Source organism: Channa argus, chromosome 8 (genome assembly GCF_033026475.1).
Source record: "Channa argus isolate prfri chromosome 8, Channa argus male v1.0, whole genome shotgun sequence".
In the NCBI taxonomy this organism is placed as follows: domain Eukaryota; kingdom Metazoa; phylum Chordata; class Actinopteri; order Anabantiformes; family Channidae; genus Channa; species Channa argus.
This window is the reverse complement of record NC_090204.1, coordinates 22945437-22967050: the sequence shown is the minus strand read 5'-3', so window position 1 is coordinate 22967050 and position 21614 is coordinate 22945437. Positions and strand designations below refer to the sequence as shown.

At 41.3% G+C, this 21614-nt stretch overlaps 3 protein-coding genes across 4 annotated transcripts; 1 reads left to right on the top strand and 2 right to left on the bottom strand.

The window, feature by feature from the left end:
• Positions 1-199: 199 nt before the first annotated feature.
• lrrc39 (leucine rich repeat containing 39) lies at positions 200-4488 on the bottom strand. 2 transcript variants are annotated; one of them, XM_067513527.1, is made up of 9 exons: positions 4135-4488; positions 3704-3849; positions 3004-3112; positions 2766-2922; positions 2505-2641; positions 2068-2213; positions 1834-1986; positions 1519-1697; positions 200-757 (listed from the first exon to the last, which is right to left on the bottom strand). In XM_067513527.1, the coding sequence occupies exons 2-9, from the start codon at positions 3832-3834 to the stop codon at positions 732-734; spliced, it is 1038 nt and encodes a 345-aa protein (XP_067369628.1). In that variant the 5' UTR covers positions 3835-3849; positions 4135-4488; the 3' UTR covers positions 200-731. The 2 variants fall into 2 exon arrangements, with proteins under 2 accessions (XP_067369628.1, XP_067369627.1); XM_067513526.1 differs by having other exon boundaries at positions 3704-3938; positions 4135-4486.
• Positions 4489-5096: 608 nt separating this feature from the next.
• Positions 5097-14188, bottom strand: dbt (dihydrolipoamide branched chain transacylase E2). The gene is made up of 11 exons (XM_067513261.1): positions 14046-14188; positions 13311-13443; positions 12799-12874; positions 11956-12137; positions 11746-11873; positions 11407-11665; positions 11044-11210; positions 10887-10964; positions 10561-10752; positions 10360-10431; positions 5097-9942 (listed from the first exon to the last, which is right to left on the bottom strand). Exons 1-11 carry the CDS (start codon positions 14088-14090, stop codon positions 9775-9777), a joined length of 1500 nt encoding a protein of 499 aa, XP_067369362.1. The 5' UTR covers positions 14091-14188; the 3' UTR covers positions 5097-9774.
• A 1412-nt stretch (positions 14189-15600) lies between these two features.
• Positions 15601-20653, top strand: rtca (RNA 3'-terminal phosphate cyclase). The gene is made up of 11 exons (XM_067512983.1): positions 15601-15777; positions 15943-16043; positions 17286-17429; positions 17951-18074; positions 18284-18342; positions 18419-18560; positions 18974-19095; positions 19508-19566; positions 19727-19821; positions 19905-20009; positions 20400-20653. The coding sequence occupies exons 1-11, from the start codon at positions 15733-15735 to the stop codon at positions 20496-20498; spliced, it is 1095 nt and encodes a 364-aa protein (XP_067369084.1). The 5' UTR covers positions 15601-15732; the 3' UTR covers positions 20499-20653.
• The last annotated feature ends 961 nt before the right edge of the window (positions 20654-21614 follow it).

Here is a 21614-nt window from a genome sequence, read left to right as displayed (position 1 = left end):
TCCACTGCACCTCTCCCCAGGAAGATAAGAGTTGCTGTATTCTCTTCGATTTCTTTTCATTTAGTTGTATGTGGACCTATTATGTAACTTTAAGTAATTATATGTTATGTGGGTTCTTTAAAAATGTTCAGTAAAACATCACATTTTGTAGAACAAAAAAGTCATGTGTCATGTGTTCACACATAAAGAACAAAAACTAAAACATAATAAATACTTTACTATATACTTTCATATCAGGCATAAAATGGACCCAGAATTGCCACAGAGACATACAATTAAACATGAGCAGTTGACCAATTTGAAATCGAGCACTCAGATGCAAACTGATCTTAAAGAGGTGGTAAATATTTCACAGGTTAAAGGTTCAATGCAGTGAAATGTTGCATTAAAAACGTCAAGATAACGTTGATCCAATAAACCGACAAATTTAAGCGAAATAAAATTATTAGCTCACACAAACCGAGTGTGTTTAATGTAAAATTATCTGAAGTGAAACTCATCGCAATGAGGTTTTTGTTTCAAATTTCAGCAGCTTCCTTATTATCAAAATGCATTTTAAAGCAAACATTTCCAAACTTTTCATAATGTTAAATAAACCTTCTCCTCTAAAAGTCATCATCTGTTCACAGCCTTGAAACATTGTTGAGAAAATATCTGTTTGTGTCAGCAGAAAAAAATCAGTTCCTTCATTGATTCTAAATTCTGCAACTGAAGAAGGAGAAACGACAGTTTCAGTCTGAAGAGTCGTCATTTGGCTCTGAAATTTCCAGAAACACAGTGTCAGACATTTTTAAAACAAATACATTTAAGTACAAAGTTTAAAATAATTTTAATAATATTAGTATTCATGTTAGATGTTAGTATTTTAATAAAAACATCTTTTTACTTTCATTCAGTCTCACAAATGACATTTGAAGACAGTAACTGAAAATAGCAGAAAGTGCGTAAACCCAAACCCGTCTTCTGTGTCAATGATTGAAAATACTGGAAGAAGCAATGACACCGTTTTAGGGCTCAAACATATTTGGACAACCTGACAAAGGATTAAATTATGAGCCTTAATAGTTGATTGTAAATCCTTTGAGGTCAATGACTGCTTGACGTTTGGAGCTCGTAAACATCACCAGAGGATCCAAAAGTAGAATCGGAGGAAGAGCGTTCAAGCTCCTCCACTGTGGAGCCAGCTCCCGGTTCGGACTCAGGAGCCATCCTCTCTAAGACTAGGCTCCTAAAGCACTGAGCTCCAGAAGGGGCAGATTTCCAGTCAGCTCCTCATCCAAGACGTATTTCCAGATGTCAGGAGCCATAAATACAAAATGAAAATATTTTCCAGTTGAAGAAGGTGTCATGAGTTTTTAGTCCAAGGTTTTTATATTAGAGTTAAATTCTTTGGTTAAGGTTTAGTCCAATGTGTTTTACTGTGAAGACGCAGTTAACCAGTGTTAAACTGTTCAAAGTCCAAAGCAGTGTTATTAGAATATTATTGAGTCTCCAGTGAGACACAGCGTTGGTACTAACGGTTGACACAGTGCATGTTGAGCACAGCGGACGCTCTCTTTCTGGACTCCTGAATGTAGACTTGCATGAACTCTCGTCCAAACATCTCTCTGTCGTCCTCATCGTCATCCACAACATTTGTCTCCCTGGGTGGCAGCGTCACGTCCAGAGTTAGAGGGTTGCCCCGAAAATTTACAAACCTGCCCAAAGACAAAGAATTAGTTAGGACTGAGTGGAGACGGCCTCAGTGGACCATTACAAATTATGTGTGTGGACAGACACTGGACTGACTAACTGCAGGATGGGCAGACAGATATGGGCTTGTACCCATCTCACCTGAGGTTGGACATGCCCTCCATCAGCGGGGGGATGTCTCTCAGTCGGTTGCTGCTGAGAACCAGAGTGTCCAGACTCTGCATCCTGCTGATGTTCTCTGGGAGCCTCTCCAGCTCGTTCCTCTGCAGCCACAGTGTGTGGAGTTTCTCCATCCTGAGGGACAAATTTCTTAATTCTCATTGGCTGATCGCTGAGGGGGCCGTGGCTAAGGTAATGTCACAGTCCCTCACCCACCTGTGTATGTCTTCAGGTAAATGCTGCAATCGATTGCCTCCCATGTCAAGCCACTCGAGTGCCGGAAGTCCGACCACGCAGTCTGGCAGGCAGGTGAAGTTGTTCATGGACAGATCCAGGTGTTGAAGCTTCTTCAGGTTCTTGAACTATGGCAAAGAGAACACAGTAGACCCCCTGTTGATTCAGGTCTGCCGAGCTGGTATGTGATTAAGCTGTGTCCACATCTGGTCTGGAAGGTTTCTGTGGTATTGATCTGTGCCTAAACTGGTTAGTGCTCCTCCTTATTTAGATGTGGTTTGGGTTTTGATATGTAAGCAGTCTGTCTGTGATACTGCTTTATGCCTGACACTGATTCATGTTTGGGTTTGCATGTGCTCTGGTACCTGGTTTATGTTTGTTTATACCTGGTTAGAAAGCTGGTTGGTTTTGGTTTGTACCTGGTCTGGTAGTTGGTCCAAGTCCTGATTCATGGCTAGCTCCAGTCTTTCTAGACTCTCACAGTAGCTCAGCTCCTCAGGGACACATTTGACTCTGTTGTAGCTCAGCAGCATCTCTCTGAGATGGGTCAGCTTCCCTAAAACCAGAACCCGGATATCGAAAGACTAACTGGAGCATCTACAGAACCGAGTCTGTTCTACGGAAGTAAAAAGTTCTGTTTTCCTTTTCGATTTTTGGTGGGTATTTTTAAACATACTGACCGATCTCTTTTGGAATCTCAACAATCCCATTGCGGGATAAATCAAGAACCAGAAGGTTCTGGAAGCTGGAGATGAAATAAGGGATCTTCTGCAGTCCAGTCCGGTGGATCTGCCACTCCTGGACCTGATTCAGCTGGACCAGACATCCTGGCAATGACTGAAGAAATTTAAAACAAAATGACAACCAGAAAATGGCGATGAGTGAAGAGGTGAAACCAACGAATCCATCAGACACTACCTTCCACTCTTCTTGTTCGATTCGGAGGATCAGTCGTCCGTCTTCTGTCACCAGCTTCTGTTTGAGTCGAGCCATAACCGCCCGGTCCTCCCAAACAACAAGATTCAGCCTGGATCACAAATACCACCAGTAAATATCAGAGAACAAAGTTTTTGTTTATCTTTCACATGATTTTTTCATACGTTTATTTGATCAACAAACAGCAGTTTTACCAGGTTCAGGTCAAAACCCATCTGGTTCGGTGCAGGTTTGTGCTAACCTTAATCCCCGGCCCAACTCAAGACAACAGGAGGAGCCTGAGACAGCGGCAAACAGAGATGTGTGACCTGAACAAAACTGATTACTGCAGTTTATCAGCAGCAGGTTCAGGAAGGTTAATCCATTAAAGTTTTCTAGCTCCTCAAAACAATGGTGCTCTTTGGGTGGTGCTGAGATGTTCCCAGGTGTATTTAATCACTCCAGAGAGAGTTGGGTCTTTCCAGTTAGATGTACCCAGAAAACTGAAGGCAACCACCAAGAACCTGAAGTTAAACTACCTCAACTGGGTCTGTTCAGTGTGATTGAGCAGGGGAAGGGGGGGGTGGGGCTCTTTGGGACTATTCAAAAAAATATTGTTCATGTTTGTGTAGCTTAAGGAACTTGCTGCTTACCTGAAAACAAATAATAAAGAAAAACCTCAGGTGAATGGGCAGAGTCTCACCTGCTAGTTGCCCTGTCCCTGGTCGTCCTCCTCTTCTGCTCCTCCTCCACCTCCTCCTTCTTCCTCTTGATCCTCGTCTCCCACAGCGCTTTAATGGAGCTGACTGAGCCACAAACAACCACGCCCACCATGATGACCTCTTCCTGCTATGTGATGTCACAGCACACCAGTGATGTCACAGTGTTCAGGTGAACAGGGGAGATGACCTCTGACCACCAGCCTCCCTCTAACCATCCTATTGTTATTGATTATTGATAAGTGACACTTTATTGAGATGACTGTAAATGTCATTTTTAATTCAATAATTCATTTTTTAAGGTTTTCCATACGTTTTTGAAGATAAACCCTTAAAAACAGACCACATAAAACGGCAGCATAGGTAAGTAAAAGTATTACTTCACAAATGTTCATAGTGTTGTGTCAGTTCTCACCTTGTGGCAGCACTATAGTATCTCAGAGTGCTGTTGTAGTATCCTTGTAGTGCAGTGCAATAGTATTGCTGAAGTAGAATCCTATAGTTTCAATGTAGTACATTGAAGAACTACTTGCAGTTTCTGTTCTCGCTTCGTGGGAGCGACATCCTCCATGCTGCTGAAATCTGACCTCAGACCGGCTGCTGGTTAATTTTAGCCTCCAGCGTCACATGACACCAGAGGTGACAAAAGTGCACTAATCAGTACTCAAGTGCAAGTACTTACCTAAAAAAGTACTCCACTACAACGTCAAAGGCTAAATATGTAAAGAGTCTAAGCACCAACCGCCCTGAAACCTGGTTTCAGTTCTTCCACGATATTTAAATTTAAATGTTTGTTGCACCACTCAGGTCAACCCTAAGGTGGCGCTGTAATAACAATCAGGCTAATTCTGTTCAGAGGTGCATTGCACTCACCAATAAAACAATTGAATACCTAATCTCATGTTATCAAATCAATTTGAAGGCCACAGTATGTGTATATATATATATATGCACTATATGCTGGAAGTCCCAGCACAGCCCCTAGTAACATGACATGTTCACCATTCATTGCTATGAAAACATTGGCATCATGTTATGTTAGTTCAGCATTTTATAGACCTACTAAATATGATCTCAAATATTAATTGACGTGTTTACAATGTTAGAAAATATCACCCTGACTTCACTTCACACTTGAAGCTGTACTATTAAAGGAAGCATGTCTGATCCTTTGATCTGTAACGACTTTCACACGTTAACGTTCCATCAAAAGAAGCTCAGATAATCTGCAGTTTTATTTCTGACAGACATCACTTATTCCTTTTACAATTGACAATACATTTATATGCATTTCTTCAGTTGTTTAAGAAGTCATAAGAAGAAATAAATGGACTTTTTCTTATAATTTTAAAATGTATATACTCAATAATTCACAACTTGTTTAAGGGTTTAGGTTATTGTTTGTGCACTTCAGCTTTATTTAGAGTGATTCAGGTCAAACGTTTCCCACACCAAGAGTCAAAAATACAAAACCAACAGTTAATTCTGCTAAGAAAACAAAACCAGACAAACAGTCATGTAGCAAACAACCAACACAATGTGCGCTTTCACCCAACAGCCACCAGGACTCTGAGGACATCCAGCAGCTTCAGAGAGGAAGAGTTTAATCAGTCCTCCTCCTCCTCCTCCTGATCTTCTCAAAGCAGAATCAGATCACAAACAGTTGAAGCCTAAAGAGCAGAGGTTTTTTCTTCAGGGGTGGAGGAGGGGACCACAGACTGGGTAAAATACTGGACTTCATCACTTGATGAATACAGATGTGGACATTAGGTGAAATGAAGTAAGACACAAATCTTTAGGAGACACATTAGCAGCTACGGTTAGCTTTAGGTTGGTGTGCTCTCAGGTGTCAGTTAATGCTTTAGGTTTACAGCTACATTTAGTATGTTTGTCCATTTACCAGCTGCTAATTATCTTCACATTGATGCTTTAACTGAAACTAACAGTTATCTTCATTATCAACGAAGAGCAGATACAAACTTAACGACTGTTGAGCCGACGATGAATGTGGTTTAGCCGTGAAGACTATTAATGTTTAAAGTTTGCATCTGATACCAGTGACCAATGACGTTACAAATACTACAGCTTTACCTGAAGTTTGCTTTGTTTAACAAAGGTATGTGGCCTTGATTTACCTCTGTACCTCTATAGTTTGCATTGTCCGTGTTCATGATCTTTGTGTTTTTTAAAAAATCTTTTTAGGACAAATTGCAGTTTATAGAAAGTACAAGCTGCTCATTGCCACCATGTTTACTTTGGCACAAAAACATGGATTTGCAGGTTTGTCTGCTCCAAAACGTCCAGCGTTGGGTTTTCACCAACTGTCGCATATTTTCGGTTTCTGAGCAGCAAACACCTTTCAGGTGAGTAAACTCTGTGGTTCTGACAGCAGACAAACCTCTACATTCACCAGGATCGGGCCAATTCTTTCAGGTTCCAAAAGAAACATCAACAGTAAGCAGCAGTTTGTTCCGTTTAATGGGAGAAGCTGGGATCCTAGAAGAAGACTGTAGACAGCACAGAGTGGAGAAGGAAATTGAGGTTAATTTATAAACCGTTAGCAAACTGGAACAGACCTGGTCCAACTTGGTCCAATCAAGCCTCTTGGACAAATCCCATTCAGTCAGCTCAGCAGCACTGTCCCTGCCTTAACAGAGCATCTGTCTCAGCTCTAATCATGCGATAACATCAAAAGCTCCCGAACAGCTACTAAACAGACCTTGTAGTGAAAGTTTCCACAGAAAAGAATAAATTTCCCACAGCAGCAGCTGTTTGCACAGGATGAGTCTCTTTCTCTGCCCCTCGTGCATCGACTTCAGGAAGTTTGTCTTTTACACAGTTTACACAGACACGGCTTAGTTCTTATCCGGATGTCTGATTATGATCTATAAAAAAAAAAAAAACACCACACTGCAGGAGGTTCTGAGGAAAACCAGGTGGATCCACACAGAGGGTTCAGACAGAGAAAGCAATAACCAGACCACAACAAGGATTAGGCCCCTACACTCACAGCCACCTGATGTCACAAGCGATTCATTCTGAAATTACAATCCTGTAGCTTTATTTGTCACTTTTAGTTCAGGTTTTTGATCAGAACTAATATTTCTGATCCGGTTCAGCTGGCAGAGCAGGATCTGTCCTGATCCCTTGAGAGCATATATAAGCAAACAACAACTTGGTTCTGATATGGTAGAGAGGACAGATCCGGTTCTGTATTAAACCGCAGACAAGAGAGATGAAGGAAACAAGAACCGTTCGCTCTGCACAAGTGTCGCGTGTGACCAGACAAACCCAAAATGCTGACGGTTTGATTTAGGGGCTGTCACACACCAAGCCAACAGTCAGCCGGCCGGCAGCATCAGGTCATCGGTAACCATCCACCGGCCTAGTTCTTGTGATGTGTCCCGCACCAATTCAACATGTTGAGCGTTTGTTTACAAGTTGTATGTCCCAGGTTTTCCGCTCTCCCTTCCACCCACACAACTGCGGAATGAACACGACACGTGATCATCGGCTGCGTGGATGATTTAAAATGTTGGGCACAAGGGGGCAAACAACGACATTTCTTCCACTGATATAAACAGAACCCATGATGACTCTTATAGAGGTTATTGTTGAGATCGCGGCAGAGAAATGGCAGCGACAACATAAATTCTGGGCATGCAGACGCAAGTATTGGCTAAGAAATTTCCCACTATTTGTATTATCGTTTTGAGGCTGCTGCCAAGGTTCTTCGATACTGCCAAACCGGACTGCATGTCAAAATACGTGTATCAATTTCTGTTGAGACGCAAAAACCAACGCTCCAAACGAAGGCAGGCTACACAACTATGTACACAGTTAAAACCAAGTATATTTGCACCCGGTGTCGCTGCTAGTTCTTTGACATTGGCTTGGTGTGTCAAGGCCCTAACACACACACACACACACTGATAATCTACTGATTGTTAGCACGAGTCCAAAGACAGAACTGGACCAGAGAATCAAAAACACAAGTAACTGTTTATGATTAGCCTTTTAGTTGTTGCTGTTTTCAGCAGACCAGAGCTCGTTTTTATTAAATAAAAATGGTAGTGATGTTGGACTGAGGAGGAAATCCAACTCATCCAATTCCAGACTCCCCAGGACGTTCTCTTTAGTGTCAGCTGGACCTGTTTGAGGTTCTTAAAGATGTTTCATCATAAGGGCCTCTTCACATCTGATAAGTTACGTAGCTATGCAGGTATGTAACACATGTTCAGGATCATTCAGGTCACACAAGTGAAGGTGGGCTGGTGTGAAACTGCCCAAACTTTGTCCAGAGCAGAAGGAAAATTTGAAGGACTGTGTGTGTGCGCACTCATTATCTCATTACCGGTGTGTACTGGAAGGAGGCAAAGATGATGTGGAGCATGAAGGGTTTTTCAACACCTTACACAGCAACCATAAATTCAGCTCTACAAGTCCTGACCCCCAGGCATTCACACCTTCATTAATGCCCTCAACAAACCTGAAGATGTGAAGCGAAGTAAATCAGTTTGAACCGAAGTGATCTTTTGGATGAAATCTCCTCAAACGTCCAGCTGCCAACAAACAGAAGGCTTATGAAGCACAAGAGCTTGGTCGCTGAGAACGTGCAGAGTGTTGTAGGTTGGTTAATACGTTGCTTTCTCCTCCTGACATGACTTTATTGTGGGCCAAATTCTGTCTAAGACATGTAATACAATGCAGGTGTAAATGCAAAAATGGGACCGTAGCTTATTACAGAGGGCGAAAAGAAAATTCAAACTTTAAAAAAATTATGACTCAAAATCCTGACTAACAGATGATACAGTACCCAAAACATATTGTCAGTGAATATTTTACCCCAAAAACCCCGACTTCATTTAAAGTAACAAGATCGTAAAAGTAGTTTTAAAGGGAATTTTGTGAGTCTATGCCAAATGTACCTCCAGAAAGTATTTGTGTGTTTGCGTTGGCTTCTGTGTAAAAAAAAAAAAACCAACAACATAATTTCATATATTTGTTTCATTAAAAGCTGGACTCATTCAGACTGGAGGAAGTCTTCCTCCTGGTATAACCACTGCTGCATGTTTGATGAATAAAGGTTTTGTCACTGACTTAAACTTGACTCATTCGCGAGATGATTTGGTCACAAGACGCAGCTTTACAGTACATCAATATTTGGAGAGAAACAAAACAGACTTATGCAGATTCATCCAAATCTTACACCATGAAAATGCTCACACTTACAGGATCATGCTGATGTGGTCTTTTGATGTTTCAGTCACTGGATACTTGAGCTGCACTCTGGGTTTGTCTCCTGGATCCGAACTGAGGGTGGCTGAGCAACTAAACTACAAGTCAGCTGCTTTTTGTCATTCAAGTTCACATCTGTCAGGAAACTTCAGAAAAACATCAACTACATTTTGAGGCAACTGTTGTAGCTGGTGTTGTTCTCACATGGGACAAGTTCCTAAGTCAATGAAACTCACAGTTTACTTGCATATACTGGATACCAACCCCCTCCCCTGTGTGTTTAGATGGAGGAGCCTTATCTAAAGGTCCATTTAGTGAATGTTCTGGAGCTTTTACTGAATCAGCAGACAGGGTTGAGATCGAGTGGGACTGCAGGTGTTTAAGCTGTATCACATGCAGCTTCTCAACAATTGTTGCCACTTTTCTGTAATTTGTCAAAGAAATGCAGAATCTGTCACGTACGTGTTCATTGAAGCTCCAGAACAAACAAGACTGAATTTTCCAGGTCTGAACTTCAGCTTCCCTCCCCGATTTTTCACCTTACAGAAACTCTCAGTATGATCCTATGAAAACTAAAACTGTACTAAAGGTCAGATGAGTGAGCTCTGGTTCACTTTAACCAAACTGACCCCGCACTCTGTGTGTGACTGGTTGACATGGAAACAACATGGGGGACAGGCCGTCCCCTCCCCCTCCTGTTGTCACCATGCCGAAAGGCAACAAGAAATCACGAAGGCCTCCAACTGAGAGATGAAGAGAAGGCGGCAGGAGGAGGAGTGACAGTCTGCTGGTGCAGCATATTCCATCGTCGCACGCTTTATTTCAGGTCCAGCATCATGCTAGCCGGGTTCTCCAGGTACTCCTTCCACAGGTTTGAGAAGCGACACATTGTGGCTCCGTCGATGATCCGATGGTCCGCCGACCAGCTCACATTCATGATGTGGGCTCGGACCACCTGATCGTTGGCGTCGAACCGAGGAAGAATCTGACAAAAACAGAACCAGAGGTTCAATATTAAAAACTCGCAAAATCACAAAAAAATGGCTGATGGACCAATCATGAGGATTAAAACCGTGTCAGCTGCTCCTCATTGTAAGTGAGACCTGTTCCTCACAGCGAGCTCGACAGATAGAGATAAATGACGTTAAAATTAATCTTCATCAAATTAGTGCGTTTTACCTGCAGTTGTGAAGGCATTTTGACCCAAACAGAGGAAAAGCTAATTGTCCTCGATCTTGACATGTCTTTAACAAGTTAAGGTGAAAGTATGCTTGTGCATGTTACACTTGTACAACAGATTTTTCCACTTCAGGAAGTGTCACCTTTAGCAAACCGCGGTTTGTTGTCATTGTTATTTCATTGTTCAGGTAATGCTGACTACACGGGAAATCTTGAAACCCACCTGGATTTTTCCCAGTGCTCCAATGGCAACCTCTGGAGGAAGAATGACAGGTTTGGTGTAAGTCCCTCCGATCTAGTTTAACCACAAAGATAAAACAGGGTCATGTTAGTCCAGCACCAGGAACAGAGTTCAGATTCTGCTTTTATTGGAGATCCAGTGCTGGATAGGGTGAAAGTTCTGCTGTTGTATAGCTGGACTCACTGATCCGATGTTGGATAGTGTGAAGGTTCCTCCGCTCAGCTCGCCGGTTCCCAGCTGACCTGCAGCTCCTAGCGCCTGCAGACGGTTCAACTCCTGCGCAATCTCCATCACACTGAGCAGCTGCACGTTCTTCACATTAGGTACCAGCAAACCCTGGCTGGTGTCCATTGCCAAGCCAATGTTATGAGACGCCTGAAGGACACAAAACAACAACAACACAAGAAGCAGCTGAACATCCTGGAAACTGAGAATTAATGCGCCAACAAAGTCAGTAATTAGGAAGTAAACATGTATGTGAATGATGCTGGGCTGAATTTCTTCTTCACCTTGTATGTGATGTTCTGGCAACCTTCGTCCACCGAGGCGTTGAGGATGGGAAACTGGAGCAGCCCGAGGGAGGCAGCCTGAGCCAATGAAAGCACAGCATTAATACATTTATCCTGGATCAACGTTACCCCCGCAGATGCTCTGCTCAGCTCATACCTTGATAAAGAAAGGCATGTAGCTCAGTTTGACACCTCGAGCCTCAGCAACAGATCTGAGTTCGGCTCTCACAGCTACCAGCCGGCTCAGATCGACTTCGTCACAGTAACCAAAGTGAGGAATCTTCAGAGCAGCCGTCATTGTCTTAACCATTGCTTTACTGAAACCTGGACAAACAAAAAAACAGTCACTAGCAGATGGAGACACTGCATTAACAGATTTGTTATGACAGATTTTGTGGTTTCATACTAGGAATTTTCTGTTCAGTGCGAAGAAAATGGTTGTGTTCAGGCCTGTCATAAATTTCTGAACAGGAACGTCTGGTTTAAGAATAGCTGTGGCTTCATTTAAATGACCTCTGACCTTTGAGGGGCTCTGTAATGTCCTTGCCAATGAAGACAGGTTTGGGTGTGGTTGGTGGAGGTTTGGTGGCTGGAGTGCTCACAGGCCTGGCGGTGGCAGCGGCAGCAGCAGCAGGGGCTGGAGCTGGACCCGGAGTCTGTATCTCCTGGAATGGGGTTGGAGGTAAGATGGCCCCTGTCTGCCTCGCCAAGTAGTTCAGGATGTCCTCCTTTAGTATGCGTCCATCTTTTCCCGTCCCCACCACCTCACTGAGCTTAATCTGGGAGGACAAATCAGGCAAACCAGTAAGTTATACTGGGGACAGACTGGGAACCCTGGCACCATCAGGGACAGACTTACGTTGTTCTCCATGGCGAGGCGTCTGACGGCAGGAGTAGCTTGAGTCTTGTGCCCTTTGATCTCCTGGTGGGTGTGTTCTTCTCTAGCCATGGCGGGCGTCTCCACCACATCCTCCTCCTGGATCACCTCTGAACAACAGTAAGGTTTTAGTCTGGGTCAAACCAGAATTTAACGAACTAAACCTGTTTCCTGACTGAAATTAGGTCTGACCTGAACTAGACTCTGTCTCGATGTCGACCAGTGGTTTGCCCACTAAGGCAGTGGCGTCCACATCGTAGTAGAGTTTTTTGATTACCCCATCATAACGACTGGTGATGGTGACTGAAGCCTTGTCGCTCTGAACCTCACAGATGCTGTCAAACTGAGAAACTTTATCCCCCTCCTTTACATACCTGCCAAACAAAAAGTGTTCATTCATACAGGAACAAAGAAAACAAAGTAACTGTGGTTGGTTCCAAAGGTTTAGTGGTAAAAGCCCTGTTTCAACCAAAGGGACATCTGTCCAGGACCCGGAATCTTTAGAAGAACTTAGTTCCTCTACTGGCATCCTCGGTTTAAATTTTGTTCTATAACAAAGGTCTAACTCCTAATAAAGTCCCTAGTCTGGGTGTAGTACTAAGTTAAGGCTCCCAACTCTTAGTGTGGATCCTGCAGATGCCAAATTTTCCTCACTGGTCAGATACCACACAGCATGTTCTTGCAGCAATGAAGCTGTAACTGACCGAGATTATAGCTACAATGGTTATCTGAATACAAATATACAAATACAGTATGGAGTGAGGGTAGATTCCGTGGTCCTTGAGAGGTTATTTGATTTCAGGAAGTGATTCTCAGTAGAATCAGGGCAGTTTCTGTACTGGATTTGGTTTTAAAAGAAAAGAAAGTTTCTGAAATCTGAAGTAGTGTTACTGGTCTAGTGTTAAGTTTCTGTGGTTTAAGAATATTTGTCTGTTTTTAAGTAGCTGGATTGTCCTTGGAGTTTCAAGGTTATGGTTATTTATGTCGTATGTCGAGTGTACATGATCTCTACATTTTTGTGACTTCTGTACATACCACTCCTTCACTGTCACCTCCATGATTCCTTCTCCAATGTCGGACAGTTTGAACTGGACAATGGGCCCTTGACTCACTGCAGAAAAAAACACAACAACAGCATTAGGGTCACTTCCTGTGGGACTGACAAACTCAGCTGATAAGAGCAGGTTTATAAAAAGACCTGATCATCAATAAAAGAAAGTATTTATGCTGAATTGTTAAATAACCCGTGTTAATAAGGACATTTTAAACATCCAGGAAACTCGGATTACAAAACCTAAATTCAGAAAATAAAAATATAACACTTCAATGCATTAAGAGGGTGTTGACCTGTGAGTTTCCAGAATTTCTTATGTCCTGAAAGCGGACTGACCAGGTTTATACAATACTACATAAAAGGTTTTACAAACACATTAAATCATCGAATAAAGAAGCTACAAAATCATTCACAACCAGAACCAAATCACAGTGAGATGCTTTTCTAAAATGATCATGTTACTGGACTCAGGTCCCTGTTGATCTGGACTTACCAATGGCAGTATGCAACGCCCTGCTGCCGAACATCTGGAGGTTTCTGTCACATCTGAAGATGAGTGGCTGCAGAGTCCGATCGGATCTGAAGTTCTGCAGACGGAAACATCGACGGCGATACTGCTGACTCAGCTGACAGGAGGAGACCAGACAACAGTTTAATAACTGCGGACAACATTGATCAGGAACTAATAACATCATCAATTATTTCAATAATGTGCTTGTTCCTGAACTAATAAACTAATGCCAGAAATGGGAAATTGAGGAATAAAACCTCACATAATCTCATGATTTAAGATTTAACATTTTTTGCAACAAAAACACATAATCACTGAAAGCAATGTGAACAGCATCCGTTTTGTAGATCTAGATACTTCTGTGCCTCCAGTTTCCTAAACACCTATAAAGGTGATGAACTTAGTTAATCACCAACAGAACTTCGACTTTCTATTTATTTCTATTATAGTCTGGTGAATGCAGCTGTTGGCACTTTGCACTAATATATCAATGAGCTATCTGAGAAAGTAGCTGCTTATTTGTGTTTTATTGTTGTTAGCATTACCTTCGCAGTTAGCATGTCTGCAGGAGCTAACAGGCTAAGCTAATAAGCTGGCCGAGAGTCGAAGTGATGACATCACTCAAGCATTAGCTCCTCGTTAGCATCGCACACAGAGGGGCAAAGAACAGAAAACGAAACGTTTAAACAGTGAAATATTAAAGCTCTATCTGCTCACCAGCTGTCTCAGCACACTAAAGGAGCCCCTGGTCACCGCCGCCATCTTTCCTTTCTGCTGCTACTGCCGCCGGCACGTCACAACTGCACGCCCCTCGCAACAACCAATCAGCGCCCAGAGTTTTGTTCTTCTGCCTGTCTGACATAGTCGACTAAGGATGCACGTGACCCTGCCACCTATTGCTCAGTTAAGCCGGATCAACATAACATTATTATACTTTTTATTATTATTAATATTATTATTACATTAATAATAACAACCAGAAAAACCATTTCCAAAAAGAAAATGCACCGTAAATGCTGAAACGATTTTCCACTTCAAAAGCACTTAGCCTTAAAAACTTTAAGGGGAAAAACTTCAAAGGCAACTATGGGGAAAATTATCAATGTCTCTTGTTTATAACATGTCGTCAACTTTTAAATCCCATTCATACTTTTCAAACTATTCCACATTGGTTGACCCGTGGTCTAATATAATACAAGATCATCTAACATTTCAGCTTTTCAATTATGAGACTTTGATGTCTTTTTTGTCATTATTTTTCCACTTAAATTACAAAACTGCACGTTGAATAAGTCACTCTGAAGTGGTCACTGTATTCATTTTCATAATCTGAAATGGAATTAAGCAAATAATCGTTTAATTAAAAGAGGAAATAACAAGCAGATAAACCCAGTGTCAAAATATCCATTGGTTCCTGTACAAAGTACCAACATTCAGCTCCACACCAAACAAGAAGCATAAAATGTTACATGTGCGATGCATATGTGGCAGGGAGACAGTAGAACCCATGCAGAAAAAGACTTGGCAGTTAACCCCACCCTGACTGCAATTCTGGTATTGAATGAGGTATTTCAAAATGTCCAAGGTGACATCTGTTTATGGATTTATTACTAAACAAAAGAACTGTCAGAAATAAATACAATGACCAGACTCAAATCACAGTTTTCCTATAAGAAATGTATTAAGAGAAAGTCAATGTCTTGGAAGTTATACTTACCACGGTTTCTCCAGTTTCCTCCCACAGTCCAAAGACATATGCGTTAGGTTAATTGGTGACTGTAAATTGCCCGTGGGTGTTAATGCGAGGGTGAACATTTACATTTAGTCATTTAGCAATGCTGTTATCCAAAGTGACTTAGAGGGTGAATGAATGAACTCACATATCTAGAAACATAATGAAAGACATTCAGTCATTCAGATGAAGGAAATTAGATTCATATCATTAAAACATTATTTTATTGTGAAAGTAATTGGAAGTTTGAAGAAAGAATAAGTATATAGTTGTGAAAGTCCAGATCAGGAGCTGCAGTGAGAACTAAACTCATAATTAAAAGGAAAAAAAAATGCTAATATACCAAGGAGTTTACAAGAAAAGAATGCATTGTTAAACTGTATCGGTTTTTTATATTTTTTCAAAAAGAAGAATTAAGAATTTTATTTATTTATTTATTTATACTTTTAGTTTTCAAGCTAATCTACCAATCCACAATCCGGTCCAGTAGGTGGCGGCAGTGCATCTATAAGAAGGTTTGACACGCGCCATGAAAAGCCAAAGAAGAATGAAAAGCGATTTCGGACGAAGAAGAATTGTAATTACAAACAGAAGAAAAGTCTGGCTTACGCTGTTCGGGCACTAAACTTCCAATTTCTGTGCAAAAATACAGCTTTCGTGTTGAGGAGGAAAATGGATTCAGCAGCGGTGGAGATAGACGGCAGCGTCATGGAAGGAGTGAGTACTTGCACTTTGTTTGCCGGACATATGAACAAAAGCGGCTGTTATACCGCGCTACTAACATGCTAACAGAAGGCTAACAGCAGTGAGTATGTTGTAGCAGGGGAGTAGTTCCTGGGCTCACTGGTGTCTACTCTCTCCCTGGTTGTCGGTTCTCTTTAGGGCGGACAGATTCTGAGAGTCTCCGCCGCGCTCAGCTGCATCACCGGATCCCCCATTAAAATCACCAAAATCCGAGCTGGTAGAAGCACACCGGGGCTAAGGTGAGTTAGCAGCTTCCCGCTAACAGGCTAACGTTAGCCTATTCATTAAAGTTCAGTCATCGGCTAACTTGTGTAGCATATAATAAAAAGATGACAATAAACGCGTGTTTTTATTGTATTGTTTTTTGTTTCCGAGGAGTCCGACGAGCTTCCCAACCTGGGAAACTACACTTCCGAGACTACTTTTTGAAAACCTTGTTCATATAAAAGGATGTTGCTTCTATTGAGAAAAAGAAGACTCCGACCAGACTTTATTCAAAAATGTCGTACAAAAAACAGGATCTTAACTTAAAATAGGTCCAAGGACATCGCGTAACCATCTACAGACTCATTTTAATTCGACATTCTTCTTCTTCTTCGTGCCGCTTTTGCTAAATTCGTTAAACTTTGACAGATTTCTACAATTCTTTGATTCTCTGCCGCAGTCCGTCTTCCAGAAAACTCCCCTGAGCGGCGACACCAAGCTGCTGGGAATTAAAAACGACCTATATTGCGACAAATATTACCGCTGGGCGAATCAAACATAGCTGGTTTATATTGCATCTTATTTGTCGCGTTGCCTTAAGGTGCAAAATATGCCGAATTATTTGTCATTTATCAGTTTCCATAAATGTGTGTAATTGGTTGTATAACGTTTACATTTGACCCTTTATCCAACACGACTTACAAATGAGCATGAAACCCGTTAGAAATCCAAATTGCAGTGTCATGCTGCATTGAATTATATTAAAACAAAGAAAATGTCAAGTTTCTTGATGAGTCTATCTGGGAGTTTTAATAAGCCTTAAAATCTGTTTCTTTTTTTTTTAAACATACAAGCTTTAGGATTAGCTTCTAGGATTTGTAAGTATTATAAGTACTTTTTAAAACTTTGTATAGAAACTGACTAGAATTCTACAGTGCTTTTAGTTCAAGAACACTATAAAGTATATTAAATTGGGATTTCTTTAAAAAATGAATTATTGTTACACATGAGGGAGGTGGTGACAAAAATGTGATTTATAAATGTCAAATTCATGCACTCAATAAATATTGCCTGTCCCTACTAGATTTCACTGATGGCTTTCACACTTTGCATGATATGACTGTTAAACATGTAATAAGTTACATCCTATGTGTAATCAAATGTTGAACCCTGTAAATGGATTTTGGTGAGAATTTGTCACAGGCAGGATGTGATCAGATGTTTAATTGCGCCTTTACTGCTATAAACAATTTCTTTTGTTTTATGTGTATCTTCAGGCCCCAGCACCTGAGCGGCCTGCAGCTGGTCTCAGATCTGTGTTCTGGGAATTTGCAGGGAGCCAGCATTGGCTCCACAGACATCAGTATGACTCCTGGAAAGATCCAGTCTGGAAACCACATGGCAGACACGCAAACAGCAGGGTGAGACAGTCCCTACGTCTCTACACCTGATTGTTTCTGTCAATGGGTGTGGGATCTGTCCTGAACTGTTTAGTGCCTGAACATGCTAACATGCAGAAGACTGCATGCAAACACATCTAGGGGAGCAGTGAACATCTCTGAAAAAGAGGGCATTGTGGTACTTTGTCAAAACCTCTGTCTACATGTGTCAGCTTGGCTTTATTTTATTTGGGGTTTTGGTACATTCATTATTTAGTTGGTAATCTTCTTATCGGTGGTCATTGAAATTAGGTGGAGAAGGAAGTGTTTGGCTTGGGGGTTCTCTCCGACCACTAAGTGACCGGCACATAACAGGCAAATGTGGGGCTTTTACACTGGGTAGAATAACAACACCCTCCACAGCATCATAATCCAATGGAAGTCCAGAGCAATTTACAGAACCCGACGTGTCTTTATTATGTAATCAGCCGTTAGAGTAGCCTAACTGCGTGTGTGTGTGTTTTATATGTGTATATTAAAAAAAAATGTTTTCTCTGTATCAGGAGTGTCTGTCTGCTGCTGCAGATAGCTCTGCCCTGTGCTCTATACGCAGATGCCTCTTCACAGCTCTGTTTGAAGGGAGGAACTAATGCTGAGATGGCTCCTCAGATTGACTACACTGTCAAGGTCTGGGCATAGATACTCTGTGCACACAGTACACTCTGAGAATTCTCTAAGTACACTGACTATACTCATACAGTAAACACACTGTACACATTGTTCGCATGTACACTGTAAAACTTTTTTTCTGCACTGTATACACGCACTCAAATCTGTCATTCATCAATAAACTCTTCAATTGATAAGCTAAAATTCTGATTGTTGTTCCTCTTTAGGTGTTTAAACCCATAGTTGAGAAGTTTGGAATCCATTTTGACTGTGACATTAGAATGAGGTGAGTTTACTGTACTGTACTTGGTAGAAATGGTTGAAAGTATGTGTACATGTGTCTGATTCTGTTAGTGTATCAGGGGTTATTACCCAAAAGGTGGCGGTGATGTGATGGTGACAGTAAATCCGGTCAAAGAACTGCAGCCCATCACAATGACGGAGAGAGGAAACATCACCAAGATCCACGGCAGAGCATTTGTTGCTGGAGTCCTGCCCTACAAAGTAAAGTTTCCACCTCAACACACACAAGCATCACTGTTTTTACACGTCTTTATTTATTTATTCATTCATCAAGTGTACTGATTATAAACGTGTGAAGGAGATGTCCTGACATCAGATGTTTCAGCAACTTTTTAACGCAATTCAGTTCATAAATAAATGTCACATCCTAAAAACCACAGCGGCACAATGTTCAGTGTGATCAGACACCACTCACTGTCCATATTTTATCATTGTCAGTTGTAACGTTTGATCTTATTCCTGCAGACTGTTTTGTGCATCTGTAGCTTATGGCGACCCTGAACTTACGCGATAAGCCGAAAGGACAAAAAAAAAAAAAAAAAAAAAAAAAAAAAATACAAATAAAATCATGCTTCCTGTATATTTTTGTGACTTCAGCTGTATTTGTGTTTTAGTTGGCTAAAGACATGTCGGCTGCTGCTGTTCGGACCATCAGAAAGGAAATTAAAGAACTGTACATCAACATTCAGGCACTGCAGGAGAAAGAAAAGGCCTTTGGCAATGGCAACGGCATAATGTAAGCCCCACCATGCTAGGTTCACTGTCCATTCAAACAACATCCCACAGAAAAAATTAAATGTAATACTATGTGTCACTCAGAGTTATAATGGAAAAACATTATTCTGGTAAAAAGCAGGAAGATGCTTTAGATCAAACTTTTTAAAGAAATGTTGTAGCTTTATTGTGTAAATTGTTTTAAAAGAAAGTGTATTATACTGAATGCACTCTGGATATTGTTTGTAATGAAAAGGTGCACTCCCAAACCTGACTGGCACGATGCCATGTTTATACCTGTTGGGCGTGGTTTCCGTTTATATGGTATGACTCCGCGAAACAAGTGGCACACTGGGCCGGTCAAATGAAGTGCACCTACTGACACAGGTGTATTGTCTGCTGCAGTTCTTATCGGTCCTTCTCTTCTCTTTCAGAATTATTGCCGAGTCTTCTACAGGTTGTCTGTTTGCAGGTTCAGCTCTGGGGAAGAAAGGTGAGGAGCTCACCTGAACCAGCAGGAGGCAGCAAATGCAAAATATAAATCCAAACAAACTCCAGTTTGAAAAATACTAAACTTATATTTCTATCTGCTTATAAACGTCATGTTTTTCAAAGTCAGCAGTAACACTGTACCTCGTGTGTGTGTGTTCCAGGTGTATATGCTGATAAAGTTGGAATTGAAGCTGCTGAAATGTTGCTAAGAAACATCAGACACAATGGCTGTGTAGACGAGTTCCTACAGGACCAGGTGAACGCACCTGCTGACCTCAGTTTGGCCCGACTCTAAACTCTTCTAAACTTTACTCTGAACTCTGTTGTCTTTCTCCTCAGCTCATCATTTTCATGGCGTTGGCAAAAGGAACCTCTCGGATTCGAACAGGCGCAGTGACGCTGCACACGCAGACGGCGATCCACATCGCGGAGAAGCTAACTCAGGTCAGGCACATCTCAGACTAACAAATCTGATGGATTGATTAGTATTTTAGCAGCTTAATTAATGACCTGTCACATAAAAGGATTCTTGGGGATAGAATCCAAATGTTTTTGTATCGACCATAGAACCTTTAACTTGGGTGAAATTAAAGTTCCGTGATGCTTCGTATAATTGGAACATTGTAAGGACAAAATCATGAAGATTGGCAGAACATTTTACATTTTTACGCAGAATGTTATTTTTCTTTTACCTGGTACGTTACAGAATGACTGATTAAAAATTTAAGTAACATCATGTAGTGATAAAATGTGATTCCTGTTAGTTGTTTTTCACCTGTTTAGAATAAAGATGCTTTTATTTCAATAAACTTTTTTTCCTTTTCTTACTTTTAGGCAAAGTTTACCATTACAAAGTGTGAGGATGAGCTGAGCAGTAACGTCACGTACGTCATTGAATGTCAAGGGTCAGGCATAAGTAACCCCAACCTGTAGCCGAACATACAGGGAATAAGTAAAACTTGCCGTCTCTCTCTGCTGGACTCGGTAGCTGCTCCCGTCTTGGCTGACCCTCTTAGCTTCTGTCTCTCAGGGTGTTTCCTTAAATACTGTAAAAATAAATAAGTAAATAAAACCGTGTCCAACATTGACATGTTTTCTGGCATGAATTTATTTTGATTCAAAAGTTTTTCAAGAGTTTTTTTTTTTTTGTTAGTTACATATACAGAGAATAAAATGCACATCTGTAACAACCATGTTTATAAGGCCCATTAAATAAAATGAGTTTGATGGTAAACGTCTTTTAATGTGGTACATTATGATAAAATTAAAGTTTTGAAAGCCTTTGGCAGACTGGACCTCATCATATTTAGGTATATCCATGGTGATACTTTTGAGTTGACAACTTTGAAAATAATTTGTAAAAAGATTTTAACAATCTGAGAAACTGACTCATGTTTTATTTTCCATCAGTGTTATTAGTTAAGTTAATAGTGTATAAACATCTTTTCACCGAATCATGACTTAACAGTCACAGTACATGTATCTCTCTTGTCTGCAATTGTAATATAATAAAGAAGAAACCCTAAAGAAAATGAACAAAACCCAGTTTAGCTAATGTTGCATACAATGTGCCAATTATCCACCAATATAATGAATGACAGGACTCTGAGAGAAAGAGATGACAGGAACAACTGTTTTGACCTGCTCTGGACAGGTAGACCTGGACTTCCTAAAATCCTCGTGTTGTTTCCGTGACATCACTAGCGTGGTGTCGTGTTGTTGTCTTTCTAACCTCTAAAGCTAACTCGCCCATGTACAGTGTGTACAGCAGAAAGTGCAGCTCAGACCTGAGATGTGTGTTGAAACCTGAGGGGGATGTAAGCTCACACCTCTGTCCCCTAAGAAACCAATAGTAACCTGATCTAGATCACCTGACACCATCCTCGGCTCAGTCCAACTCCATTCTCACAGTCTGCGTGCCACCCTACAGCATGGCGGATGCTGGGGCATGGAGGGTGCAACAGGATGGACCCCAGAACCTCCAGCCAGGCCCTGGAAAAGGTCCAACTCCAAATCGTGTCTGGATCTCTCTAATCGCTGGTGAGTCTC

What these genes read in the sequence shown, in the direction of transcription:
- rtca (XM_067512983.1), top strand. Translation starts at nt 15,733, where the DNA reads ATGGATTCAGCAGCGGTGGAGATAGACGGCAGCGTCATGGAAGGA. An exon ending in TTCAGCTCTGGGGAAGAAAG is followed by an intron (nt 19,567 to 19,726) that starts GTGAGGAGCTCA and finishes TGTGTGTTCCAG; the next exon opens with GTGTATATGCTGATAAAGTT. An exon ending in TCGCGGAGAAGCTAACTCAG is followed by an intron (nt 20,010 to 20,399) that starts GTCAGGCACATC and finishes TCTTACTTTTAG; the next exon opens with GCAAAGTTTACCATTACAAA.
- lrrc39 (XM_067513527.1), bottom strand. Translation starts at nt 3,834, where the DNA reads ATGGTGGGCGTGGTTGTTTGTGGCTCAGTCAGCTCCATTAAAGCGCTG. An exon ending in TGGACCAACTACCAGACCAG is followed by an intron (nt 2,214 to 2,504) that starts GTACAAACCAAA and finishes TCTTTGCCATAG; the next exon opens with TTCAAGAACCTGAAGAAGCT. An exon ending in TTACCTGAAGACATACACAG is followed by an intron (nt 1,987 to 2,067) that starts GTGGGTGAGGGA and finishes TTTGTCCCTCAG; the next exon opens with GATGGAGAAACTCCACACAC.
- dbt (XM_067513261.1), bottom strand. Translation starts at nt 14,090, where the DNA reads ATGGCGGCGGTGACCAGGGGCTCCTTTAGTGTGCTGAGACAGCTG. An exon ending in TTAGTGTGCTGAGACAGCTG is followed by an intron (nt 13,444 to 14,045) that starts GTGAGCAGATAG and finishes TCCTCCTGTCAG; the next exon opens with CTGAGTCAGCAGTATCGCCG. An exon ending in CGAGACAGAGTCTAGTTCAG is followed by an intron (nt 11,874 to 11,955) that starts GTCAGACCTAAT and finishes ACTGTTGTTCAG; the next exon opens with AGGTGATCCAGGAGGAGGAT.